The sequence below is a fragment of the Leucopleurus acutus genome (assembly GCF_964270905.1).
Source record: "Leucopleurus acutus genome assembly, chromosome: 7".
NCBI classification, from domain to species: domain Eukaryota; kingdom Metazoa; phylum Chordata; class Mammalia; order Artiodactyla; family Delphinidae; genus Leucopleurus; species Leucopleurus acutus.
Window position 1 is genome coordinate 3,178,089 of NC_139150.1, and position 26,999 is coordinate 3,205,087.

The 26,999-nt window shown below is 61.8% G+C and overlaps 1 protein-coding gene across 3 annotated transcripts in view; it reads left to right on the forward strand.

Moving 5' to 3' along the window:
• The window catches only part of COL5A1 (collagen type V alpha 1 chain), a gene marked incomplete at its 5' end in the record, with an annotated part of 154,471 nt that extends 129,413 nt beyond the window's left edge, over positions 1 to 25,058 (forward strand). For 2 of the 3 annotated variants that reach the window (XM_082843342.1, XM_082843344.1), the window contains 17 exons: positions 1,270 to 1,377; positions 1,964 to 2,017; positions 2,261 to 2,314; positions 3,176 to 3,229; positions 3,773 to 3,826; positions 4,597 to 4,704; positions 4,822 to 4,875; positions 4,967 to 5,020; positions 5,336 to 5,443; positions 6,600 to 6,653; positions 7,489 to 7,524; positions 7,918 to 7,971; positions 8,480 to 8,735; positions 9,648 to 9,760; positions 13,377 to 13,445; positions 16,998 to 17,231; positions 24,193 to 25,058. In XM_082843342.1, coding sequence (XP_082699468.1) covers positions 1,270 to 1,377; positions 1,964 to 2,017; positions 2,261 to 2,314; positions 3,176 to 3,229; positions 3,773 to 3,826; positions 4,597 to 4,704; positions 4,822 to 4,875; positions 4,967 to 5,020; positions 5,336 to 5,443; positions 6,600 to 6,653; positions 7,489 to 7,524; positions 7,918 to 7,971; positions 8,480 to 8,735; positions 9,648 to 9,760; positions 13,377 to 13,445; positions 16,998 to 17,231; positions 24,193 to 24,339 — 1,611 coding nt within the window. In that variant the 3' untranslated portion in view covers positions 24,340 to 25,058. Of the gene's footprint in view, positions 1 to 1,269; positions 1,378 to 1,963; positions 2,018 to 2,260; positions 2,315 to 3,175; positions 3,230 to 3,772; positions 3,827 to 4,596; positions 4,705 to 4,821; positions 4,876 to 4,966; positions 5,021 to 5,335; positions 5,444 to 6,599; positions 6,654 to 7,488; positions 7,525 to 7,917; positions 7,972 to 8,479; positions 8,736 to 9,647; positions 9,761 to 13,376; positions 13,446 to 13,506; positions 13,576 to 16,997; positions 17,232 to 24,192 lie in introns of all 3 variants that reach the window. The other variant, XM_082843343.1, reaches the window with a different exon arrangement.
• Between the last annotated feature and the right edge of the window lie 1,941 nt (positions 25,059 to 26,999).

Here is a 26,999-nt window from a genome sequence, read left to right on the forward strand (position 1 = left end):
GCCGTGGCGAGTGAGCGTGTGTGCGTGCATGTATGTGTCCGTGTGTGTGCCTAGACGTTAGTGATGGACGCCCAGGACAGCCGTCCGGAGCGTGTGTGCGTGCATGTGTGTGTCCGCGTGTGTGCGTAGACGGTAGTGATGGACGCCCAGGACAGCGGTCCGGAGCGTGTGTGCGTGCATATGTGTGTCTGCGTGTGTGCGTAGACGGTAGTGATGGGCGCCCAGGACAGCCGTCCGGAGCGTGTGTGGGTGCATGTGTGTGTCCGTGTGTGCGTAGACGGTAGTGATGGGCGCCCAGGACAGCCGTCCGGAGCGTGTGTGCGTGCATATGTGTGTCTGCGTGTGTGCGTAGACGGTAGTGATGGGCGCCCAGGACAGCCGTCCGGAGCGTGTGTGCGTGCATGTGTGTGTCCGCGTGTGTGCGTAGACGGTAGTGATGGACGCCCAGGACAGCGGTCCGGAGCGTGTGTGCGTGCATGTGTGTGTCTGCGTGTGTGCGTAGACGGTAGTGATGGGCGCCCAGGACAGCCGTCCGGAGCGTGTGTGGGTGCATGTGTGTGTCCGTGTGTGCGTAGACGGTAGTGATGGGCGCCCAGGACAGCCGTCCGGAGCGTGTGTGCGTGCATATGTGTGTCTGCGTGTGTGCGTAGACGGTAGTGATGGGCGCCCAGGACAGCCGTCCGGAGCGTGTGTGCGTGCATGTGTGTGTCCGCGTGTGTGCGTAGACGGTAGTGATGGGCGCCCAGGACAGCCGTCCGTGCTCCAGGACCCTCTCACTGGCTTCCGTAAATGTGGGGCCCATCGCTGTCACCCGGTCAGCCCAGACCCGGAACATGCAGACCTTCGCAGGTCAGATGAGCCGTGTCTTGAGGCCCCCCCGAGGGCGGCCCTCCAGCCCAGGAGACGGCTGTTGGACAGAGGTCTCCTGGGCTCCCTCCACCTGAGGACCACGGAGTGAGTGGGTGGGCGGCCTGGGTCCCTGCAGCCCCTCGGGGTCCACGCTGCCTGCTGTCTCGTCAGGACTCAACCCTGCCCACCTAGAAGTCGGGTGTCGGCCTCAGAGGCCCCGGGAAGCCAGACTCCCGCAGGGAGCTGCTGAGGGGTGGCGGAGCTCGGGAAGCCGCTGGCGCCCACAGGGGCCGAGGCCCGGCCACAGGCGTGTGCCCCCTCCCTCCCGGTGCCCGTGAGGAGCACACCCCCGGCAGGCTTCTTGCTCGAGGCAACCGCAAGGCTGGCTCTGGGGACACGGGGCCCGCCTTTCCCCCGCAGGGACCCAAAGGCGAAAGGGGAGAGAAGGGTGAGTCGGGCCCTTCTGGTGCTGCTGGACCCCCTGGACCCAAGGGCCCTCCTGGAGACGACGGTCCCAAAGGCAGCCCCGTGAGTACCTGGGAGGTGCCCAGGGGCCCCTAGATCATCCTCGCTCCACGGGCAGTGCGCTGAGGCTGCCTGACCTTCGCTGGTCTTGGGGCGATTTCCTAAGGTGTAGAGGCTTCCACACCAGCTACTGAGCCAAAACAGTGGAGGTGGGCGAGGGGGGCACCTCGGAGGCCACGTCTGTGGCCCAGGCAGCTTTCTGGACGGAGCAGGCTCTGTGTGGCCCCCTCCCCTCCTGCAGCCTGCCCCGGCTTTGCATCAGGAGGGCCTGCAGAGCAGCGCCTTCTAGGGGTTAAAGGTCCAGCTTCCAGGGTCAGCCGGGGGCTCCAGGAACAAGTGTGGGCAAGAGCCTGCCCTTTGAGGGCCTCCAGAGGTCGAGCCTGGCCCGCGCTGCTCGCTTTCAGGCGTGCGTGGCTCACGTGAGAGGATGTTCTGGAAAGGCCTTGCTGTGAAGGGCACCGAGGTGTCAGAGCTAGTGGGATGCTCGGGGCTGGACGGCGCAGGGCGGCAGTCTGGACGCAGCCACGCAGGGCAGCGCGCTCCAGGCCGGCTTGCTGAGGGCCCCAATGCCTCTCTTCCTCTGTTTCAGGGCCCGGTCGGTTTTCCCGGAGATCCCGGTCCCCCCGGAGAGCCTGGCCCCGCGGTAGGTGCTCGAGGTGGCAGAGCCCCTGGGTCCCCACAGCCCATGACCTGCCTCGCTGGCCCTGTTTTCTCCTTTCCGGTTCTGTCTGTTAGGACTCTCCTCTCCCACCTCTGAGCGCCCTAGGCGCCGGCACCTCTGGGATGGAATTTGACTTTGGGGTGAGGACCGGGGACGCGTTGTGTGTTGGTACCTGAACTCGGGTGCCATCCAGGAGGCAGAATGAACTTGCTTTTGGCCCCACAGGGTCAAGACGGTCCCCCTGGTGACAAAGGAGATGACGGTGAATCTGGACAAACGGTGAGTCCGCCCAGGACCTCTAAGGACCCTGACGCAGCTCCTCGGGGAGGTGTCAGGGCTTGGGGTTTACAGCTTGCTTTGTTCATTTCTGAGAAAAACCTACACCCAGTTACCTTAGACTAGTGATTCAACCACCACAGGGGGCTGAGAGCTCCCTCTGAGGAACCTCGAAAGCTGGGGACCCTCCTCCCAGAAGGGGAAACGCACACACAGTCCCGACAGTGGTTCTGCACACGGAGCCTGGCGTCCTCGACCGCCCCCCCCCCAGAAGCTCCCCCCCCGCCCCCGGAACGTCAGGATGACCTGTTTCTGCCCGATGGGAGTTAGATGCTCTCCTCAGAAGGCTCTTTCCACATCAGCCCCTGGAGCTGAGCTCACATTAGATGTTGCCTCTCACCTGATGTCAAGTGTTCTGAAACGTTGCTTCAAGTTTTGAAAGCTTCGGGACACCGGCTCTGGGGCCAGTTCCCCCGGAGAGATGTCTGCTGTTCTGCCACTCCCTAGCCGCTGACCCAGGACAACACCTGCCCTCCCTGTGCCTCGGGGTCCACTTCTGCAGAAGGGGTGCTGGCAGGCGTGGTGGGAACGTTCCCCAAATGTAGCAGAACTGCAGGTGGCAGGCGGGTCCCCTACGCCGCAGCAGCCCATGGGCTGAGTGTAGAGGTCAGAGCAGAGGATTCCAGGACCACCTCCACGTAAGACTAATTCTGCAAAAGAAGAGACAGGCAGTTTCAGGGCTGGCCGAGGACAAATCAGACTGAAAACTCTGCGTTTTTCTTAGCCTCGGACCCCCCCAGCCCTGCCACGTCTTAGCTTAACTGTCCCTGATTCCTAAATGCTCTGTTCTCTCTCTGACACCAGGGATCCCCGGGCCCTACTGGTGAACCAGGTCCATCTGGGCCTCCGGGAAAAAGGGTAAGTGATGCTGCAAGGTGCCCTTGCCCGTCAACCTCCTGAATGAAGTGTGCCCTTCCCCCGCCCCGGCTTGGACCCTGGGGCCCTAGGCGGCTCGAGGAGGAAAGCGCTTCTGTTTGAAGTGCATTCCCTGCTCAGCTTCCTGCCTCAGCATCAAATCTCAGACCCACTGGGTCGATGCTCCGCTCCGTTTCGGATGAGCCCACTGCTGACGCCATCAGTAACGGCCTTCGTGGGAGAAAAACACCCATGGAGCTGAAAAAACCCCTTTTCCCCCTGGGTCAGACCTTTGGAAAAGTCCGGACCAGCTACTTGAATGATGCAGTCTCTCTCTGGGGCTGCAGTAAACTTGGCCCCTGGTGTGCAGCCAGGAAAGGAGGCTGCTGGAGTGCCCTCTCCGCAGCCCGACCGGGGGCCTTTTCTGGATGTGCAGGCCCTGGCCTCGTGCTAAGGGCCTGGGAGTGGCCTCCACGGCCCCTCCTCAGCTCCTCACCGAGCTTCTGCGGACCCACTTGTCACGTGTCACTCTCTTGCTCCTTCCAGGGTCCCCCCGGCCCCATAGGTCCCGAAGGCAGGCAGGGAGAGAAAGGGGCTAAGGTAAGTGCTTTTCAGCCCGGCCGCGGTCACGACCGCGACCACGCATAGACCTTACGGAGCGCGCCTCGGCACGGCGGCCGCAGGGGTGGGGACTGGACACACGTGAACGTGCGGAGAGGGGCAGGTGGGCTCAGAGGGAGGGGCGCTGGCTGCGCCTCTGGGTCCGGGGTCCCCGACTCTGCTGTCACATTCTGTCTGCCCCACCAGCCTGAGCGGGGGAGGCCAGTGCTGGGTGCCCTCCGGCCTGGCGTTGACCCGGCCAGGCCTCAGCTGCCTTGCCTGTGAAGCAGAGATGGTGACGGTGCCCACGTCAGGGCTGAGGAGACGGTGGGGTGCCCGTGCGGTGAGGTTAGGGTGCAGCCCTGTGCCCGGAGCCCTCGAGGCCGCCCCCCCGCCGGGAGGTGCTGGGCGGGACCTCTTCTTGGAGGTGCCCCAGCATTGCCTGGGACAGTGATGGAACTCGTCCAGCCCCACGTCTGCCCAGGACGTGGCGGCCGTGCCCACCAGGGCTTCCGCGCCAGCCATAACTGCCGCTTTGGCCATGACAGCTGGGAGGCTGGAGCACAGTTGACTGTGGACACTGGTGGGTGGGGGATTGGGCAGGGCGGCCTCGATGAGGAATGTGGAGAATCGGGGGCAGCCCCTGGATATCTGGGGGCATCTGGGGTTCTCTCCAAGGCTCCTGGGGGTTTCTGAGCAGCCGTTCTGGGCTGGGGTGACCGGAGCCTCAAGCATTGGGGTCCCACCGTGCCCTCCTTGGTGCCCTGCAGGGAGAAGCCGGCTTGGAAGGCCCTCCTGGGAAGACTGGCCCCATCGGCCCCCAGGGGGCCCCTGGGAAGCCCGGGCCCGATGGCCTGCGAGGAATCCCTGGCCCTGTGGTGAGTGGCCCCCGGGGAGGCCTGGGGGGCGCGGCTGCAGAGGGAGGGGAGCAGGGGTGAGGACGGGAACGGGGTTGGCCAGGGCGGGACTCACACGGAGGGTCAACTGTCTTTCAGGGTGAGCAAGGTCTCCCAGGAGCCCCAGGCCCCGACGGCCCCCCCGGCCCCATGGTGAGTCCCGGATATGCTCCCGAGGAGCCCCCGGTGGTGGCGGAGGGCGGGACTGGGAACGAGAATTCTGATCCCGCTGCCTCCCCCGCAGGGTCCCCCAGGACTCCCTGGCCTCAAAGGAGACTCTGGACCCAAAGGGGAAAAGGTGAGGTGGGGCTCCAGGTGACTCTGTGGTTGAAACTCAGGCCCCGCAGGTACCTGTGGTTTCAAACTCAGCAAGGGGTTGCTCTTCCCCCACGTTTGTCACGTGCTCAGCGTGAGGACACAAAGGAAACAGATGCACGTGACTTGGAGACCTGCCCGCAGTCGGGGGCCTGCGAGGCCCCGTGGACGGCACCTGCCCTGGGCCTGTGTCCATTCCAGGCAGCCCCCGAGGCAGAGCTGTGCTGCCACGTCTAGCTGGCCCGCGTGGCTGGACGGGGGGTGTCGCCACCGCCAACGCCCCTTCATTTTCCCGCAGGGACATCCGGGCTTGATCGGGCTCATCGGACCTCCGGGCGAACAGGGAGAAAAGGGCGACCGCGGCCTCCCCGGCCCGCAGGGCTCCTCTGGCCCTAAGGGAGAACAGGTGCGTGGGATGCTGGCTCTGTGTTCGTTAGAGCCGGAAGGACGTCCCCATGTCCATCAAATCAAGATGGGAACAGCTGAGGGCACGCCCTCAGGGCTCGCCCAGGTGACAGCAACCTGGGGCAGAACTGGAGCCCAGCCCGGGCCCTCGTTAGCCCTCGTGGTCCTGGTGACCTCAGAAGTGAAGGTCATTTGCCCCCACTCTGTGCAAGACCCTCTGACCCAGCTAATTGTCCAGGAGGTCCCTGGCGACGCTCAGCCACATCCTTGCTCCCACCTTGACCCCGTGTATGCACACCTGACCCTAGACTTGCCTGGGAACCCCTGCAGCTAATTGGAGTTTGAAGCCCCCAGGAAACCACAGCCAGGGAACCCTTAGCCTGCAGGTTTCGCCCGTCCTGCGCCTGGGAGCTGCTTGCAGTGGATTCCATGGCCAGGAGAGGCGGGGAGCGAGTGGAGGCAGGGGGTGGGGGGACCTGGCAGGCCGGTCTTTCCCGTCCCCATGTCAGGGCCACGGGGCCGCACTCCAGCCTGTGAATGACCGCTTCCCAAGCCAGGTGTGACAGGTTCACACGTGCCCCTGTGCTTTGCCCACCTTGGCCTGCACCTGACCTGGAAGAGGACAGGACGCCCGAGACAGAGCTGGAGGCGGCAGAGCCGTGAGGCGGGGAGGAAGCTTGTGGGGTGACGTCCTCCCAGCGTGGCCTCATCCATGGTGTCTCCCTGCGGCACCGAGACCTGGAGAGAGGGTCGGCTCAGAGGCTGCAAACTCCGAGTGTGGGAGAAGCCACTAGGAGGCCAGATGGACAGACAGCAGACAGGACCCCAGGACACTCGCCGCCCCTGCCCCGCGGCCCCTGCTTCGGGAGCAGAAAGCAGCCAGAGGGGACCAGGCAGGGACGGTTCACATTAGAACGTTAGAAGGCAGCGTTCACACTCAGCTGCCCCCCCCCCCACCGCCCTGCGGGCAGCAGCGCCGGGTGCCCAGCCTCACAGCAGGTGTTCAGGCCCTGCCGGGCCCAGCAGGGAGCAAGGGCTCCCCTCGCACGTGGCCAGCCCGTGTTGGGGGAAGAGGCCAACGAGAACCGAGGGGCGTGGCTGCAGGACAGGCTCCCTCCTGATCCGAACACTGATGACTGCGTTTCTGCTTCTTTCAGGGTATCACTGGTCCTTCGGGCCCAATCGGCCCCCCGGGCCCCCCTGGCTTGCCGGTGCGTATCTGGGAGGGGTGCACGGCTCCCCGGGTTGTCCTGGGAGAGTGGGGGGATGGGCCTCAGAGTTACAGGGAAGTCATGGGACCCCCTGGGGTTGGGCCACCGCCCAGGTGGACCTGGTGCCCCGCACCACGGGTTGATCTGCTCGTTAATTCACATCCGCGTTCCGAGCAGTGGAAGCAAGGAAGTGCGGTCACTGGGCTCTGGTTTCAGGCTGGGGAGGAGAAGTGGGGAGCCTCTGTCTCCGGGCATTGTAGGGCGTGTGGACAGTCCACGGTAGGCACCTTGGGGGCGGCAAAGACGGTGGCTGGCCCCCCACCCTCCCCGTTGGCATGAGCAGAGCCAGCCTGGCCCGGATGTGAGGAGTTGGTGTCCCGTCTTCTAGTCACGAGCCTGGGGCCCCCCCATGCAGCTGGGAGACCCAGGACTGCAAAGACATCCTCCGACCTTGAGTCTCTTCTCGCCCGAAACTAGTCAGCCTCTGAGCCCCACCTGGGCCCGGGTGCACGTGGCCCAAGGTAGCCCCGGCTGGTCCGATGCTGGCCCCTGCTGTGGGCTGCTGCGAGGGCTGGAGCGGCTCCGTGTCAGGGCCTCTGGCTGCCTGAGCTGTGATTTCCCTGCTGGGGCGGGTGGGAGGCTGACCCGGGGCACTCGGGACCCTCCCGGCCTCCGTGTGGGTGAGCGCCTGCCCCCGCCCACCTCCCCTGTCAAGCAAGTACGAGCGTAGACTCTTGGAGGGGGGACACGGGTGCAAGGAGGGCGTGAAGAGCAGGCTGGTGCCGGGAGGGGAAGGGACCGCCCACCAGCTGACGCTCTGCCCCTCTCTCCGCAGGGCCCTCCTGGTCCAAAAGGTGCTAAGGGATCCTCAGTAAGTGGTGTTGCCCCTGAGCGGCCCATGCCACCCGGTGGGGGGGACGTGCATCTCCCTTGGATGAGAACCACCCTGGGGTCCCCTTTCTCCCTTGACTCATGGGGCCGGTCGTTCACACCCCTCCTCTGTGACTGGGCTGCCCTGAGCTCGCCTCTACCCTGAGTCATCTCAGACTGAGGCTCCCTGCCTTGCAGAAAGGGCTCTGTCCCCCTAAGTCCCCTCCTTGAGGTGTCCAGTTCTCACACCTGGGACTGGGAAGGGGCCCCAGCATGTTAGGTTTGTCCCTCCACCTTCTCCACGTGTTTCCGGGGATCATTCTAGACCTCAAGGGGGACTCAAGTCACATCAGGCCTCAGTGACCAAGGTTGGTTCTCTTTCCTTTCTCCCCAGGGTCCAACTGGCCCGAAGGGTGAAGCTGGCCAGCCAGGACCCCCCGGCCTGCCGGTGAGTAGCCCTTGAGGACTTGGGAGCCAGATGGGGGTTCTCCTAACACCGAGGGAATCGTGGAAGCAACTGTGTGGTTCAATCCCAAAACGTTATGAAACGTGTGTGGCGGGGCGGGGCCTGTCCCCTTCCCCGGGACACAGGTCAGCCCAGGGCGCCTCCGCCTTGGAAGTCTGGTTGAGGAGAGAGGAAGGGGGAGGGGTGTGTGTGCGCGTGTGTGTGTATGCCCAGGTGCCTCTGTGTGTGCACATGTGCGTGCATGCGTGTGTGTGCGTGTGTGTGCATGCATGCATGTGTGTGGCAGGAGCAGGCAGCCCTAGACAGGGCCCCGAGGGATGGGTGTGGAATGTTCCAGAGACAGAGAAGAGGAAAGAGGACTGTACTACCAGGAGGGGCCGGCGTCTGCGGCCCAGGACCCTGCAGGTGCGGCCCTGGCGGTCCCGGCCCGGCCACCACCCGGGGCCGCCTCGTCCTCTCCCATCCGTCACTGTCCCTCTTCCACACCCAGGGCCCCCCAGGCGAGGTCATCCAGCCCCTGCCGATCCAGGCGTCCAGGACCCGGCGGAACATCGACGCCAGCCAGCTGATGGACGAAGGGGAGGGTGAGAACTACATGGACTACGCGGACGGCATGGAGGAGATCTTCGGCTCCCTCAACTCGCTGAAGCTGGAGATCGAGCAGATGAAGCGACCCCTGGGCACGCAGCAGAACCCCGCGCGCACCTGCAAAGACCTTCAGCTCTGCCACCCTGACTTCCCCGACGGTAAGGCGACCGTGGACCCGGGGACAAACGGAGGGGTCGGGGCTGAGCAGCCGGTGTGGCGGGAGGGACCCAGGCCTGGGCGGGCACGCACCTCGCTCGGCCTCAGGTCCCCGTTGGTGCAGTGGGGATGCAGGTCCCCCCTTGTCACCTGACGAGGCATCATAGTAGGAGGGGAAGCCGTCCTGGGAGGCCGGGGAAAGAGGTCAAGTCTGTGAGGTCACGCAGAGCCGGGGTCTAGTCTAATCTTAGCCACTGTCTGGCAGGTAACCTGCTCTACCCGGAGTCCCATGATCCCTACCTACAAAATGGGAATTAAAACGCGTGCCTATCAGAGGACGTGTGTACAGTGTATGAAATGCTTTGGGCCTGACGTGGTGTTGGCCGCAGCTGCTGTCAGTGTTAGCAGGAGTCCTCGTGCTGGTATTTGAAGTTGTACTTGGGAAAGTACTATTTAGACTCCAGAACTTCAGTCCCATTCTCACCATTAATAGCCAAGCACTACCTACCTGCTAGAAAATAAGATCCCACTGGCTTGCTCTGGGAAGGATGAACTCTTCTGCAAGATTTAAGGGGTGCCTGTGGTTCCAGTTGACTCTGATCCTAAGTACGTGAACTTCTAGGAGTTTTCCTGGAGCACCTCTGGGTTCCCATCCACCCGCCAGCAGGCAGAGCTTGGACCCCGTGGGCCTCACGCTCCAGCTGTGCTCTTGGTGATGCGTCTGTCCCTGTCACTCCGTGGGCCCAGCAGGATGCCATTGGGCAAAGCCCAGAAAGGGCTGTGCTGCGGCACATGCCCGGGCTGGGTGCTGGCACTGCTGGACTGAGGTGTGACAGCTGCTTCTGGAACTGTCCAAGGAGCAGCCCTCCCGACCCGCCTCCCTCCCTAACCCCACCCCTGACCCTGCGATCCAGGTGAATACTGGGTGGATCCGAACCAAGGCTGCTCCAGGGACTCCTTCAAAGTCTACTGCAACTTCACAGCCGGGGGCTCGACGTGCGTCTTCCCCGACAAGAAGTCCGAGGGGGTGAGTACCCGCCTCCGTGGCCTCCTCTCCCGGTGGGGCCGGGCCAGGGCTCCAGGGATTTCACGTGCGTGCAGCTTTAAGAATGAAGACCAGAAACGGGCCAGATCTAAACTCAAGGCTGTCCCTCCGCAAGTAGACTTGAATCTGCCTTAGGAAGAAATTTCCAGCAATGGGACAGGCTTAGTGCAGCCTCATTTGTGGAAGTTGCAGGGGTGGTTGGCTCCTGGCTCTCTTCCCCCTACCACGCCTGGGGCTGGGATTTCCGCCACTCGTTGGTCAAATCCTTCCTAGAATGACCCTACAGTTCTGACCTCAGAGCAACCTGAAACCCATGGAAGGACTTTTGGGAGCGAAAGTGACCCAAATACGTCTTTTAGAAGCTGGCGTTTGCTGAAATTCTTAGTGTCAGCTTCCTGGGTAGTCGCTCCTGAGCGCCGTGCGTCCCTTACAGTCTGTTTAGCGAGGTTCTGATCCGTGGAGATTTTGTGGGGTGTCGGTCTGAGTCTCCTCTGGTCTTTCAGCGTCCTCGCCTCTGTGGTGGGGTCTCTGTGTGTGTGGAAGGGTGTGAACCAGTGTGTGTGGATGGGTGTGCAGGTGGTGTGCGGTGGCATGTGGGTGGCACGTGGGTGGCTGGTGGATGGCGTGTGGATGGCTGGTGGGTGGCATGTGGGTGGTGTGTGGATGGCTGGTGGATGGCGTGTGGATGGCTGGTGGGTGGCATGTGGGTGGTGTGTGGATGGCTGGTGGATGGCGTGTGGATGGCGTGTGGATGGCTGGTGGGTGGCATGTGGGTGGTGTGTGGATGGCTGGTGGATGGCGTGTGGATGGCATGTGGGTGGTGTGTGGATGGCTGGTGGATGGCGTGTGGATGGCTGGTGGGTGGCGTGTGGATGGTGTGTGGATGGCTGGTGGATGGCATGTGGGTGGCGTGTGGATGGCTGGTGGATGGCATGTGGGTGGTGTGTGGATGGCTGGTGGATGGCATGTGGGTGGTGTGTGGCTGGCTGGTGGATGGCGTGTGGGTGGCGTGTGGATGGCTGGTGGATGGCGTGTGGATGGCGTGTGGATGGCTGGTGGATGGCATGTGGGTGGCATGTGGGCGGCGTGTGGGTGGCGTGTGGATGGCACGTGGATGGCGTGTGGATGGCACGTGGATGGTGTATGGGTGGCATGTGGATGGCACGTGGGTGGCGTGTGGGTGGCGTGTGGATGGCACGTGGGTGGCGTGTGGGTGGCGTGTGGATGGCACGTGGATGGCATGTGGGTGGCGTGTGGATGCCGTGTGGGCGGCGTGTGGGTGGCGTGTGGATGGCACGTGGATGGCGTGTGGGTGGCGTGTGGGTGGCACGTGGGTGGCCTGTGGATGGCACGTGGGTGGCGTGTGGGTGGCGTGTGGATGGCACGTGGATGGCGTGTGGGTGGCGTGTGGGTGGCGTGTGGGTGGCACGTGGATGGCGTGTGGGTGGCGTGTGGGTGGCATGTGGGTGGCACGTGGGTGGCGTGTGGGTGGCACGTGGGTGGCGTGTGGGTGGCGTGTGGGTGGCACGTGGGTGGCGTGTGGGTGGCGTGTGGATGCCGTGTGGGCGGCGTGTGGGTGGCGTGTGGGTGGCACGTGGGTGGCGTGTGGGTGGCACGTGGATGGCACGTGGGTGGCACGTGGGTGGCGTGTGGGTGGCACGTGGATCACACGTGGATGGCGTGTGGGTGGCGTGTGGGTGGCACGTGGGTGGCGTGTGGGTGGCGTGTGGATGGCGTGCAGGGACAGGCGTGTGTGGCAGGCGTGTGCTGCTTTCTCTCAAGCACACGTTGGAGGCCAGGCCCACTGTGGCCCAGGACAGGTGAGGAAGGGGAGCGAGGTCTCTAGCTGGGAAGATGGTGGAGACTTTGGCCGCAGTGCCCTTTGCATCTGCCTGGACAGACCCTCCTCCGTGATGTCCCTCCCAGAGGGCTCCCCATCCCGTGCCGCACACCGAGGGCAGGGGGTTCCTGGAGCCGCAGCCATGGTGCCTGTGCAGGTTCAGGGTCGGGCACAGCAGGAGTCGGGCAACCTGTGGTCCTCGGCTTCCCGGCTGCCTCAGAGCCCAGAGCCACTTCCTCTGGAGGGAGAGGTGCCCTGTCCCTAAATCTCACTGTCACCGAGGGGAGCTCCGGCACTCCTGTGGGCCAGCAGGAACAGGGGCTCTGCACTGACGTGGATGCCTTGGGGACCTGTTTCATGTTCACGCTCTCCCTACCTGGGATTTTAAATCCTTGGGAACCCACACTCCTGGCAAAAAGACGCCTGTGGTTCACAAGGAAATTCAAACCTCAGGACCGTTGCATCTGGCAGAGGCCCAGGAGGAAATTCAAGTGGAAAAATGCTGGCTCATTCTTTTGTTGCTGTCTGTCCTCTGCAAACGGCCTCGCTGCTGGAGAGCCAGTAGGACGCCCCCAGGAGCCCTCGCTGGTGGTGGAGCCAGGCGGACGGTGGACTTGGGGCGCTGAGTGACCCCTGCTGCTCCTTGCCTGTCCTCTGCACCTGTGCTGACCGCCAGGGCCCCACAGGCTGGGAGCCTCGGGCGGGTTGAGGCATTCTGCCCGGTCTCCCGGGTTGCAGGGCCCCCTTGGTGGCGGAAGGGCTGGGGATGGAGGGCAGAAGTCTGGACGAGGCGCCAACCTGCCCACGCCTCTGGTCCTGCTCTGGGAGGAGGCGGCCTTCGTGCTTTTCGGGCGCAGCGCTGACAGCAGCAGGTTTGGAACCAGAGGGGAGAGTCCCGAGGGGCGGGGGGCAGGCTAGGCTTGCTCTTCCTCCAGTGGGGCCGCTTCTCAGGATCCCCTGCACGAGGCCAGCTCAGAGGAGAAGCCAGGGAATGGGGAATGGGACCTGGCACCCAGGCAGAGCACCGGAGGGACAGCTGGGAACAGGCTGGCCCTGTGGTCACTCTCCCCAGAGAGAAAACCCCACCACACACCCGGCACACACGCTGCACACACACCATTGTACACCACACTCACACACACCACGTGCGCCCACATCCTATGCAGAAACACACACGCACGCCTCACACCCAGCCGGACCTCAGTAGGGTCTCCTGCCCACTCTGTCCGCAGGTAGAGGCCTTGGAGATGGAGCCACGCCCCCAGATCAGGGGATCGAGTCAGGGAACGCCCACCTGTCTGCTCTCAGCCTATCAGTAGTAGATGATAGTCTCTGGGCGAGATGAGCGAGGATCCGCCCGTTCACCCCTTCATTAGTTCACTCCACGAGCAGTTTTCTGCAGTCACGAGGTGCCAGGCTCTGTCCTAGGTGCTGGATACCCAGAACGGGTCAGATGCAGGCTCTCGTGACCCTGCACGTGAAGCAGGTGCTCGCGCCTGGAAGGCACCAGGGCTCCCCCGTCCCCATCGCGGTCAGGGGTCCATGCTGGAGCGAGTGCCCAGCTCTGGGGGAGTTAGGTGCACCTAAGGGATCTTCTCCCAGGAGGCCATCTTGCATCTCCGTGAGGGCAGGACGCAGGCCCGCTTGGGCGGGGAGAAGGCGTGTGTGCAGGACGTGGGAGCATTTCTCGTGAAGGCAGAAGTAACACTGTCGTTCTCTCTGTTTCTCTCCCTCCCCACCTCCCGCCTCGATGTTTAGGCCAGAATCACTTCTTGGCCCAAAGAAAACCCGGGTTCCTGGTTCAGTGAATTCAAGCGTGGCAAACTGGTAAGACGGCCTTCGACTCGTGTGCAGTGTCCGTTAAACCCACCCGTTTCGTATCTTGCAGAGTAAAATGGCCCGCTGGCCCAAAGAGCAGCCCTCCACCTGGTACAGTCAGTACAAGCGAGGGTCCCTGGTAAGTGGCCACGGGGCTGTCTGCTTGCGGCACGGCCTGGCTCGGCTCTGCATGGGACTAATCGCCCCCAGCGCCGCACCTGCTCTCGCCCTCTGGCCAAACTGCTCCACGGCCACGACCGCCAGACGCAGGCCGGCCCCTCCTGCCACGCTGACGAGGGTTCACTGTAGCCGGGAGCAGCTGGAAGGTTGTCTCTTCGGGTGGAGGACACGAAGCTGGCATTCAGAGCCCCTGCTGGGTGCCGCCAGGAATTGAGACCAGAGACACCAGGAGTGGAGGGTTTATTTTGCTAAGTCCTAGCGGGCAGCTTGGAGGAAGTGGGTCCTGGACCATTAAACCATCCAGTTCTTTCCAGGATCCGTCCTACTTGTGCCCTGCCCCTGCTGTGGCTGGGGGCCGAGGGGCCATTCCGGTTGCCGACGGGACCCTGGGCTTGTCCGCTGCATCGCCCGCGACCGTGCTGGTCCCTGTGTTAACTTCTGGGGAGCCAGTCTTGAATAGGCCATCCCGGAGGTGAAAGGCAACGGGCATCCCTCTAAAGTTCTGGATGTGATGCTTTTCTAGCCGGTATAGAGGCCGAGGCCATTTGGACCCGACCCTATGGGGCCAGCGACGGCTGCCAGGCGGCAGGGTGTTTTCCCCGAGCATCTCGGGAGTTTTGATTTGGGCCCGTTTCCGGAATCAAGTGCAGAGTTCTATGCTCCCTTCCCGGCAAGTTCAAGGACTAGGTTCCAGATGTGGCCGCGTTGCAGGTGCCACGAGAGCCCCCTTTGCTTCCTGCGTTCACTCTTCGGCTAGTGTCCCACCTGGGCCATCCTTGAAGGACGTCCTTCTCACTCAGAAGCCAGCTCTCGGGTCCACGACTTGCGGGCCTGACCCTCTGCCCTCAGTTGGCTCCCCGGGGGGTCCTAGGGCCACGTTCCCCCAGGACTCAGAGTAGGGCCTTCCAGCGGCCTCTGCCCGCTGCACGTGGGGACCCCCCGTTCCTAGGCCCGGGGGTACTCGTGCTCAATTAATATCTCACGGCCCGTAGCCCTGATTCCCAGCCACTGCAGCTCTTTCCAGACACTGAAGGTTTGCGCTCACCTTGCCACGTCTGGGGACTTCCTCTCGTCTCTGTGTGGGGACCTCCGGCACCCTCGCCCCCTCTTTCTCCTGCTGTTTCTTCTCTCCTTCACCTCCTCGGTGCTGTCCTCGGGAAGGAGCCACTGGCAGGCAGAAGGACCTGAAGTGGACGCCCACTCGGGGAGGCAGTGCCCGGGGCCCTTGAGCCGGGTGGATAGAGGTGGGGGGGCGGGGGGCGCAGGAGTCAGGAGGAGCCGGGGCCGTGGTCCTTTCTGCAGCCGTGCTGGTGGCCTTCTCCAGACAGGGCCCCGCACACCCACCCCGTTGCTCTGTGGAAGCAGGTAGAGAACACCCACTTTCAGCCGCCAGCCCAGAGCCTGTCTGCTGCTTGGGTCTTGTTTCGCAGACAGTTGACCAAGGATGGAGGTGAAGGGACAGTCTAGGGGAAACATCTCCGCATCTTTGGCATTTTCCTGCTGCATCATTTCTAGCAGCCTGTGACCATCAGAGTGGACAGGGCGTAAATACAGGTCCCTCCCTGAAGAAAGAGGTGCTTTTCTGGGCCGGCTGCCCTGGGCGCCCCACGTGAAGGTGATAACTGCAGAGCTGCTTCCCGCCGGGAGGGCGGGGCCTCATGACGGGGCTCTGGGACTCCATCGTGGGGCGGGGCTTGGCCGTGCCTGTCGTCCTCCACCTGCCCGGCACTGGGGGCTTCAGGTCCTTCTGCGTCCAGCACTGCCCGCCTCTCTCTGCGCATGTGTCCTTCCTACAGTCAGTCGCCTTCCGTCCAGGAGGAACAGCCAATGGCCCAGACTGCGGTTGGTATTCACTCTCCCTCCTCAAGGTCCGGCTGGAAGTCGGTGTCTGGTGGCTGTGTGGGGAGCTGGCCAGCAGCTCTGCGCTCCCCCTGCTCCGGCGGCAAGGGCAGGATCCCAGGCCTGGCTCGCCGCCTTCAGCTCTAACTATGTAGACATCTCTATACATACGTGCACAATATCGGCTTAAATTCTCGCTCGTGTGTTCAGGACGGCTCTCTTAGGGTAGGCTGGGGGCTAGGGTCCGAGACAGAGCAGGGAGGAGAAACGCGGGTCTCAGATCCTGACGTCCGTCTGTGCGTCGTCTGACGGGGAGACGTGATGGGCCAAGCCTGCTCTGCTGGGTGTGTGAGGAGAGCCTGGCCTCTCACGCTGAGGGCCTTCAGGGAGAGGAGAGAGCCGCCTCGTCCCAGGGGCTAAGGACTGTCCCCGCCCCTGCTGTGTCCAGCAGCTCAGAAAGTTGCAGTTTAGAAGATGCAGAAACTGATCCGTCTCTTGGGACGGCTGGTACTGGCCGCGCCCGGCTGAGCTCTCAGCCCCGCGTGCATCCGACCTGCGATGCTGAGAAGCCACTGGAGAACCAACACTGTCTCCCGGTGCTGCCCTGGGTTTGCCGGCAGAGAGCGGGGCTTTCAGCGAGGCTCCTGCCGCCAGAGCGCCCCGGGCTGCCCGCTCAGCGTGGGCTGACCACTCCAGGCCACGGCACGGCCCACTCTGCTTTCCACTGGATTCCATGCCCGGGCAGGGGCAAGAAGGGCCTCTCCCCTGTGCCTCCACGATGGTGCCTGGTCCCTCCAGGCTTCTGGCTCTTGGCCGTATGTCCTGTGACCCTCTCACAGGCCAGCCTTCCTGTCTGCTGGCCAAGACCCCATGCCTCAGGCCCCTTCCTCCCCGAAGCCACCTGCCCTTCCTGTCTCCAATTCTCATGGCCCCAGCCAGGTCCTTGTACGTCACAGAGATTAGCCAGTGGTTTTCATGTATTAGCATGATCTAACGAGCACCGCTTTTCCTCCGGCATCGGGACACAGTGACAGGGATGTACATGCCAAGCTCATGCCCTCAGGGTACTCATGGTCCAGGGAGGGCTGCAGACCAGGCCCCAGGTGCCTCTGACACAGGAGTCCAGTGCTGGTGTGGAGGGCCTGACAGCCAGTAGGAAAGATGGACACTGAACCGGGCCAAGGTGGGTGAGAGCACCTAACCCTGGCAGGCTTCCTGGAGGCAGAGGCACATGAGCTGAACCCTGGAGGCTGAGTAGGGACCAACCAGGTAAAGTAGAGTGGGCGGGTTATCTAGGTCCCTGAAAGGAATGAGGCGTGGTTCACAGTGTTCCAGGGAACCCCCCAGAGAGCCCAGTGCATGCTGGCCTGGGGCCCGGGGCCCGGGCGTGCAGCAGGTTTCCAGGTGGGGCTCTTGGCGTGGCCCACGCTCCAGAGGAGACAGCGAGTGGCCGAAGCTCTGGAAGCCCCGGCGGTGTGGACGAGGGGCTCTGCGCAGCCTGTGTGCCCTCCCTGCTGAGCGCCCCTTCTTGTGCCCCTGCAGCTCTCCTACGTGGACACGGAAGGCAACCCCGTGGGCGTGGTCCAGATGACCTTCCTACGGCTGCTCAGCGCCTCCGCCCACCAGAACATCACCTATAACTGCTACCAGTCGGTCGCCTGGCAGGACGCCGCCACGGGCAGCTACGACAAGGCCATGCGCTTCCTGGGCTCCAACGATGAGGAGATGTCCTACGATAACAGCCCCTACATTCGCGCCCTGGTGGACGGCTGCGCTGTGAGTGTCGCCCGCAGCCCTGCCTGGGGGTGGGGATGGGGGACGGCGTCCGTCGGTGCCTCACGTAGTTCATTCGGTCACCACGAACTTCCCGGGCACCTACCGTGGGCCGGGCCCTGTGCGCAGCGAGGGCCCAGGCACGGTGCCGCTGACCGTGGCTGGCGGACGTGGAATCCCCAGGCCAGCGGTGGGGACCTTCCCGCAGAGCTGGGGTCGGGAAGGCCACGCTGAGACCTGATGGCAAAGGCCGACTGGGGTCCCTGATCCCGTGCCTGCTGTGACGTGGAGCGTTCTTGGTCCGATGCGGAAGTTGAGACGCCTCCACTTTTGGGGGAATGTCCGGAGCTGAGTCTGAGTTTGCTCCTGGGAGCGTGGCCGTGCTGGGAGGTGTCCTGCGGACTCAGAGGGCATTGACAGTGTCAGCCCTTGTGACACCCCCGGCCCTCACTGGGTCACCTCCCTGGACCCTGTGCCGCCCTCTGGGAAGGACGTTCTGCTCAGGCCCGAGAAGCCAGTCAGGCCTGGGGTTGCTTCGCTCTTTGGCCCCCGGCCCCTGCGCTTGCCAGGGTCAGCCCCCCGCCTGTGCCTCCCGGGGCTGCGTCTGCCCTGGGCAGCCCGGGTCCGAGCTGCATCCTCCTGTCCTGGGCCGTGCACGGGGCCCAGTCCTGGTGAAACCCTCGGTCGTGTCCCTCCTGTGGCCTTTCCAGGACTGGAGATGGGGGTGTCAGCAGGAAGCACCTCCTCTGCGGGTCTTAGTGTCACATCTGACATCAGACCCCCGGCCTCTCACCACCTGCTCCCCAGAGACCCTGCCCGAGGCCCCCCACCCAGCCTGGCTCCCTTGGGGGACACTTAGTGTCCAGGGCCAGTTTCGTGGTGCCGGCGCCTGTGGACACCCTCCTCTGGAAGGCACTGTGCCTCTGGTCTCGAGGTCGGGAAAGCTCTTCGCTAATTCCCAGGCCCCAGTTCCGGTCAGGGCCCTTCCCGTGGATTTCCACATTGAGGGAACCACGTGCAGTCCCTTCTGGTTCTTCCTGGTTCCAGAAGGTTTCACCACTTGGCTCCAACACCCTTGTTGTACAGAGTGGCCAGGACACGTATCAGAGCTGGTCACAGGTGTCCCGGGCACTGAGCTGCCTCTGCGTGCTGGTGAGCAGCCAGTGCTCCTGCCTGTGCGTCCATCTTCCCCGCTGGGCGTTCCTGTCCTGTGCTTTCGGGGCGTGTGTGTGGGATCTGAGGGTTCTCCCTAAGGCCTGCTGAGGTGGTCTGGCTACTTGGCCAAGACAGAGTGTCTGGATGGCCCTGCAAGGCAGGAAAGTGGGAGGGCAGCGCTGACCCACTGGGTCGCTAGTAGCCGCTGAGGGCAGGACTCGGGTGGATCCAAGTTCACGTCCCGCCTGCTCCCTGGCTGCCCCGCTGCGACTGGGATGGACCCTTCAGCTGTGGGAAGCTCCAGTCCTTCTCTCTACAAAAGGATCCAGTTATAACCCCCAAGGGATTCCTTCGGGCTAGAGGTGAGTGCAGGGCAGGCATGGGGCCAGGGTGCCCGGAAGGGCGGCCTCCCCCCCACGCTGCCCTGGCCCCTGGGACTGGTGACGGTCAGTCCTTCAGACCTGCCCATGGAGTGCGCAGAACTGGTCCCTGTTTAAGGTCAGATAGGGATGCAGTTCCCTGTGGAAAGAGATCCAGAAGCATCCGGAAGCCTCAGCCGTCCAGCATGTGTTCACGTTCCTGACGCAGACGCCAAGCTGCTCCCAGAAGGCCGTGAGGCACCGAGTAAAGTCATCCCTCGCGTCTGTCTTCTACAAACAGAAGTGATAACAGCACCGCGTCACAGGGCTGTTCCGGGGGAACGTGCCTGAAACGACCTCAGAGCTGTGCTCAGCTGCCGTGAGCCCCAGAAGAATCCCTGTTCCTGTGATTGATTTAGGCAACACGGGCTCACGGGCACGAGGCAGTCACGGTGGAGGTGTGAGGAGAAACAGGGACTCTCGTAGAGCAGAGGCAGAGCCTGGGATGGGGCTTGGAGCTCCTTGGCTTCCACGGCAGAAAGGGAAACACTCTGGGTGGCCCCATACGTGTCATCTGGTAAAGCGTGCAGACTGGTTTTCTGGAAGAGAGACCATTTCCTGGAAGGGATGCTAGGAAAATGTATCTTGTGAAGAACCGACTGGGGTGAAAAGGCAGCGGCTCGTGGCCCCCTAATGCAGCCCAGAAGCCTCCTGCACTCTTGAGAGCTTCCTGGGAAGATTCAAGTGCCCCATGCCTCTTCCTCTCGAAGCTCCCTGCCCAGAAGTTTCCAGTACTGCTGTCGAACTCAGAACCTGACCTCCCGGCTCTGCAGGCTCCCAGTACAGGGCAGGCTCGGACCTTCCTTAATCCTACAATCCAAAGTCCTCTCCCTCTGGCCCAACGTCTCCTGATGACGTGGGTGTGCTGTCAGCATCTGGGGCAGCTGCCCATTGCCTGGGCCTGTCAGGACATCACCAGCATCCATGCACCCAGGGCACGAGGAGCGCTCCCCACTCCTGGGTGAGAACCTCATCAGGGTCTTCGCTTTATTTTGTGAGTGACCTGCCAAGACCCTCAGGGTGTGGCAGAGCTGAGTCTCCTAATTCCCACTCCAGCATTCTTCCCACCACAGTCCCTTCATGGCATAGCTGCATCTTGAATGCCTCCATCAACGGGGAGCTCACTATCTCCTGAGTCAGCCCAGGCCACGGTTCTGAAGTCTCAGTGTTAGGACGCTCTTCTGAGAAATGAGCTGGAACCCGTTTGCCCATTATTTCCACCTGTCATTCCTGTTCTGTTCCCTTAAGGCATGCAGAGAAAAGCTGGTTCTAGACCAGAGTTTCTCAGCCTTTGGGGCCGGATGATTCTTTGCTGTGGGTGGGTGTGGCAGGGGAGTAGAAGGGTCCTGTGCACTGTAGGGTGTTGAGCAGAATTCCTGGACTTGACCAGCTAGATCCTCTACCCACTCAGCTGTGACCACCAGAAGTTCCTCCAGACATGGCCACATGCGCCCCGGGGAACAAAACTGCCATTCTACAGGAAGGACAGTCAAAGATTTGGGGATCGCTCAGAAGGCTGGAAGGACCGGGCTCCTTCGCCTCCACCCAAAGAAGTCAGCCCTGCTGCCCAGGAGCTCCGCAGCTGAGATCCACGGGACTCCCGACCGTGAGCTTCTCCTTGAGAAAATCAACAGCACCGATCCAATTTTCTGCCCCGACGCCAGGAATCCTGGCAGTCATTTCTGAGCTCTGTAGTGGTCCTCTGGGCATCGCCAATGCAGAGGCAAGACTTAGCATCATGGAAATATCTGGATTTGGCGCTTGACATTTTTACTTCTGGAAAAGATGTTGCCTTTGAGGAGGTGGAGAGATCATGACTCTGAACAGAATAATCCTGATGATGGAGGACATGGGCCCACGTTCCTTCAGGCAGGGGAGGGGATTCCGGGGAGGGTTGGGCCCAGCAGAGCATGGAGGTGGGGCATAGGGGCACTTCTGAAGAACGGCCTGGAACAGTCAGCGCTCCGCTCACCCCACCCAACTCCGCTGCCCACCAGAAGTTCAGCCACAGTTTGAAAAGTCACATCCCTCCCAGGTAATCCTGCAGGAGGCCTGAAGGAATGCGTGCTAGCTGCCTCCCCCGGGGCGGGAGGGGGGGGCCTGCTTGATTCACATGGTGATAAGGGCCAGGGCTTCCCTGGTGGCGCAGTGGTTAAGAATCCGCCTGCCAATACAGAGGACACGGGTTTGAGCCCTGGTCCGGGAAGATCCCACATGCCGCGGAGCCACTAAGCCTGTGTGCCACAACTACTGAGCCTGCGCTCTAGAGCCTGCATGCCACAACTACTGAGCCCACGTGCTACAACTACTGAAGCCTGCGCACCTAGAGCCCGCGCTCCACAAGAGAAGTCACCGCAGTTAGAAGCCTGCGCACCGCAACGAAGAGTAGCCCCTGCTCGCTGCAACTAGAGAAAAGCCCGCGCGCAGCAACGAAGACCCAACGCAGCCAAAAATAAATAAATAAAATAAATCTATTTAAAAAAATAAAAAATAAGGGCCAAGGACACTGGGATTCGGACGCTGGCACAGTGCGGCCCTGTAGCCTGATGGGTGGGCCACTGAGCAGGGCCGGCCCTGTGGAGGAGCACAGGTGACCGGGCAGGAGGCCCAAGGAGCCGCGCCACATAAATCCCCTTGTCTGTGCAGCTCTGCGCACCCCCGGGGGCCATTGCCAGCCCGTAACGGTTATTAATGCCTCAGGAGCAACGGGGTAATGGAGCGGTGTGCGCACGGCGGCTTACAGCTTACAGGTGCCCCCGCTAAGCGCTCTGATCATCGGAGCTCTGGGGCCCATCAATCCGAGAGAAGTCACCCTGCCAGCTGAGCACACGGCGCCGTCCCTCATGGGCGGAAGAGAGGGGCGCCGGCCCTGCCAAGGGCTGTTTGCCCCACTCCCTGGGGGGAAGGAGAAGGCGGGGCTGCCCAGCTCACGGGTGCACGAGGCTCAGGCCAAGCTGTGGCCGAGGCCGCACAGCTCCCCGTGACAGCAGCGGCCCAGGGGAGGCCAGCCCAGACGTCTCACCTGAGTCCCTGCTGGGTGGTTGTCGGACCAGTGAGGGGGTAGAGCTGCGGCAGGCAGGGTGGACTCTGGCCCCTCCTCGCTGGACTGGCCGAGGGAGGGCGAGGGCTCAGCTTCCTCCCAGGGCTCCACCCTGCAGGGGCGTGGCTGGGCATCCTCTCTGGGGACCCCATGTTGGAAGCTCGTAGCATCTGTGCCCTTGAGCTCCTGGCCGCCGGAGCAGGTCCTTCAGACAGTGTCGCTCAGGGGATGGCCGTGACCCACGTGTGTCAGAATTGCCCGAGCTGCGTCTAAACCAGGCAGACGCTGCATCCACCCTAGGCCTCCTGAATCCCATCTCTGGGAGGGACCAGAGCCGGTAGTGCTAACGAGCTCCCGAGGGGACGCACGTCGGCTCGTAAGTGCGAGTCCTGGCTTTAAAGTATTTCCAGCCTGGCCTGCTGCGGGTAGGAGTGAGCGCTCTCCTTAAGGCAGGGCTGTGGGGAGGACAGGTTCGCGGGGTCAGGGAGGCCCTTCAGGAGGCGACGTCTAGAAGCTCACAGAGCAGGTCTCTCCCAGGCTCGGCGCCTTCGTGGAGGCCTGGCCAGGAGCCCTGCCCCCGTGAGGCTTCCTTCCATCCTCTCCACCTCCTGGGGTTCCAGTGGAGACAAATGAGCCGCAGAGAGCGTATTACTTATCCATGGCTTGTAACAAATTACCTCCCAAAGGCAGCACCTAAAAACCAAATATCTGTCATTTGACTCAGTTTCGAGGGCCAGGACTCTGGGGGCAGCGTAGCTGCATGGCTGTGGTCCAGCGTCTCTCCCGGCCTGCTTGAGCTGCCGTCACAAATCGCTGCAGACCAGGGGCTTGTCGAGAGCAAGCAGTTGTTTCTCACGGTTCTGGAGGCCGTATGTCTGAGCTGGGCGCCGGCTGACGGGCTCTGGTGAGGGCCCTCCCCCGGGTTACAGACAGCCGCCTTCACGCGGGCTTAAGAGCTAGCTTTCTGGCTGTTTCTTAAAGGGGCACGAGTCCCATTCATGAGGCTCCACTCTGACCTGATTGGCTCCCAGTGGCTCTGCCTCCCAACTCGGTCACAGGAAGCTAAGGCTCGCCCACCTGGATCTGGGGGCCACACGCGGCCTGTCCCTAATGGTGCCGTGAGGTTGCTGAGCTGCTGTCACATGAAGGTGCCCTCGTGAGGGGCTGTTCCTCACCAAGTGGGCTCCCCCTGGGGAGGGATCCGTGGGGGATATGGGGGCTGGGGCCATCGTGGAAGCTGCCGCCCGGAGAGTGAAGGCCGCCTCATAGCAGCTGGACTTACTGAGCGCCTCCCCAGGGTCATGCAGGGCTCCAGGGGCTTTATGTGGTCACACAGGTGATGGTCACGGCCTCCCCCAGAGGGAGGGACCCACGCTGTCCCATGGGAGGGGAACAAGGCCCCGGGAGGCACTGCCTTCTCCCTCAGCTGGACATGCCTCGCTGGGGAAAAGACGGGAGGGAGGGCCTCCCCGGGGCCAGATCCAGCTGAGGATGTGCCTGGTCCAGTGCGAGATGGAGAAGGCTGCTGGTCCCAGACAGGTGGGCAGACCGTGTCTACGAGGATCCGGGACCCTCGTCTTGGGGGAATTGATGGGGGACGGGGTCAGTGCATCCCTGACAAGTGTCCTGATGCTCAGGGTTGGCTGTAGGTGCTGTCTGACCAGGGTGGACCTGCACCTTCACCCCCTGTATTCTGGGAGATGTGGAGGGCGGGAGAGGGGTGACACCACTCCTGGAGCAGTTCTGTCCCTTTCCTGGGGCTCACTCTCCTATTCGGAAACGTGGGGCTCACGTCCCCCAGGGTGGTGCTGAGCGTGAACTCAGATGCTCACAGGGATGGAACAGGTGGTCGGAGCAAGGGAGGGCCTGATTCATGCCAGCAGATGCTCCTCCCCCAAGCTCGCCCGGTCCCTCCATACCTCAGTTTACCCAGTACTCCTCTGAGGGCGGGTAAGGTTCCCTGTCCTCGAACTTGTGAACGCGGATCCCTCTCACTTCCGAGCGCGGTCCAGCCCGCTGATGGCCCCAGGGAGGGCCTGCGATCCGCTGTCGCGCGGTCTTGGGATTCTCAGACTTCCTCATCTTCGAACAAGGAGTCCCTGGTGTGGATGTGCCACCTGGCGGGGAGGGGACATGGGTCCAAACGGGCTGCGGACCCTTGCACGGCCTCCTTACGCGCGCTCCTGTGCCCCTCCCGGACGGGGGGGTGAGGCGGACGCCTTGGGGTGCGCCGCCTGCTCCCCACGGCTCGCCCTGCTGAGGGTGGGTTTTCGGAGCCGTGGCGGGCGTGGATGGCTGGTTCATCTCGGAGCCCCCGCTGACCCGCATCCCCCTCCCTCCCCTTCCCCAGACAAAGAAAGGGTATCAGAAGACCGTTCTGGAAATCAACACCCCCAAGGTGGAGCAACTGCCCATCGTGGACATCATGTTCAACGACTTCGGTGACGCGTCACAGAAATTCGGCTTTGAAGTGGGGCCGGCTTGCTTCGTGGGCTAGGAGCCGCGCGAGCCTGGCCCCAAGAGCAACCTCGTGACCTCAGCGCACCGCCCGCGGGTGTCCTGGACGGTGAAGGCCCCTCGTCCCTCCCCACCGCGCCGGGCCCACTCCACACCCAGAGAGAGCAAAGGGAAAGAGCCGGAGTCCCGGCCCCGGAGACGAATCACATGACCTAGATGCCCCGCAGCCGCTGCTTTGCTCCAGTTCCGTTCCGTCTACACCACGCTCCCCAGGGAAGGGAACGGGGCCCACGCGTCTCGCCCCCGAGCCCGTGGATCTCGTTCACTGAGAGTCCACAGGGGCCCGGGTGTGGCTGCAGTATTTGGAGATCATGTTTTGTTTTTTGGAAAAAATTCAACTTGAAGATGTGTACTTCCCCCGACCTTCAAAAATTGTTCCGAGGCAAGCCTTGTAAAGGTCGCCTCACCCTCCAGAGCCTCTGTTTTTAACAAGATCCATTCACAGGCCCAATGTCATCCTGCATGTGCCTTTCCGATGGATTAAAGGTGCTTTTGTTTTTGTGAGTTTTAAGTAAATATTTGTATTGTATTGTCATAAATGTACAGTGTCCCTGACTTTCAATCATGCCTGTAAACCCCGCTTTGGTCCCACCGGGAGAATTGAGAAAACAGGTGGGGTGTCCATCGTGGGATGCGGTCCACACCCCCGCCCGCTCAAGGACGTGTGAGAAATTAGAAGTTTGCCAAGGGCAGCAAGAATTCACCCCACCATTTACAAAGCAGGCGCCGGTGCCCCTTTCAGACAAGTCTTTGATTAGCTCTGGGTTTTGCTTTTTAACAGGGAGAAAAAGAAAAAAGGATTTTATACTTTGTCTTCTCCACATGCACTTAGACGGAAACGCAGGCTTAAGTTAATTTTAATTGCTTCCTTTTTCCGTGTTTCTTCCTGCAGAGCCTGATGGGAGGATGTCCAGGGCAGGGAAACCACATTTTCTGTAGATGATAATTAAATGAAAATTGGTGCTTATTTTTACACTTCTCTTTCGTGGTGCTATCTGTTAAGATCTCCTTGAAGGTGACACTGGGGGTAGCTGCCATGCCTCGTTCTCCCATCTTTCTCCATCCTGGCTATTGCCTCCACCATCCGGGTTTTTGCCAAGCACATTAAGGTAAATGCGGGTCACCTTCCCTCCCATGGCCCCGTTCTCCTCCCAGACAGCAGTGAAGCCGCCCCAGGCCGGGTACCAAACTTAGGCTGTGCATCTGTGATCTGAAAACACACACACACACACACACACACACACACACACACAACACATGGTCGCTTTCTGCGTGGTCCACGGTGTAACGATGGCGGATTGTATTCTGTTGCCGAACGTTTGTGGTGCTAATTTCTGCGTTTGTTGCAAGAACTGAATTGAAGCGGCAGCATGTGGCCTCAGCTGGGCCGCCTTTGCTGCAGCCTCAGCAGACAGACACGTGTGCAATGAACTCTGGGAGTCCCTCCGGGGTTGCCAGCGGTGCCTTTCCCCCACGAAAGCGATGTGGATTTTTCCATCTGCAAACACGCTGGGTGCGGGTCTCAGCCGCGCGGGTGCTCGGGGCCGGCCAGGCTTCATCTGATACTGGTCCTCCCTGAGCGAGGGTGAGGGCTGGCAGGGCCAGCGAGGAAGGGCGATCCCTTTACTGTGAAAAGCTGCCCGTGTGCAATGCCCTTTCCTTCCACAATGGGAGAAGCAAGACAGGCCCCAGGGCCCTGTGCAGCCTCCTCGGGAGGAGCTGTGACAGGTCCCAGCTCTGGTGCTGTTCTCCGCCCGCCCCGCCTCATTGGACCGTGGTTCCGGCTGAGGAAACCACTGCGGAGCAACCCAAGAATAACAACACACCGCCCACGAGGACTTCCTGGATTCCTCTGGAAACTGAGTCTTGCTGTTTCCAAAGAAAAGCCTGGCTTCGAGATTCTTCCGAACCCAGGATGCCAGCGTCTGCCAGCGACCCTCTCCTTCATCTCGTCAAAAGAAAAGCCATGTCGGAGCATCGCCCCAGGGCGCCCTGTGGGCTTTGTCTAGGTCATGTGATTCCACTTTGATTTCTCATCCTGCCCGAGTTCTCCTTTTATTCTGTCGATCTTTTCCTCCATTGGACCCTTCAGAGCTGTTGTAATTTGTACTGAAGTCAAAATGTGTCCCGTTTTCCCCAGACCACTTAGCTATGGTATATTGCAATAAAATTACTTCTTATATTTGCAGAAATTCTTCTGGCGTAATTTTATTTTTTCCCCCTCATCTACATAATTGGACACATGTTGGCGAAAAGAAAAAGAAAACGGTTCACAGGAAACCTGTGGTAAAGATTCTAGGACATTAGGCCCTTTAAAACTAGAATGTTGAGTGACACATTGTACATTGCCTAAAAATCCAGTAGACGTGTTCATACGTTTTAACTGTAATGCCCAGGAAAGGGTGTTTTAAAATATTTTAAACCTGTGTAACAGAGGAATAATTGTAATCCTTTTTCAATAAATCAAGATTAATGTTTCCACCGTAAACAGATGTGATCGGCTGTCTTCTTAAGTGTGACCAGGGCCTTCCCCTGCATTAAACCAGTGTTTGACCCCAGTCTCAGGACAGGAGAAACTCTCAGAATCCCGGCCAAGGTTACAGAAAGTGGAAGGAAGCCACTGCCCAAGCCACGCGCCAA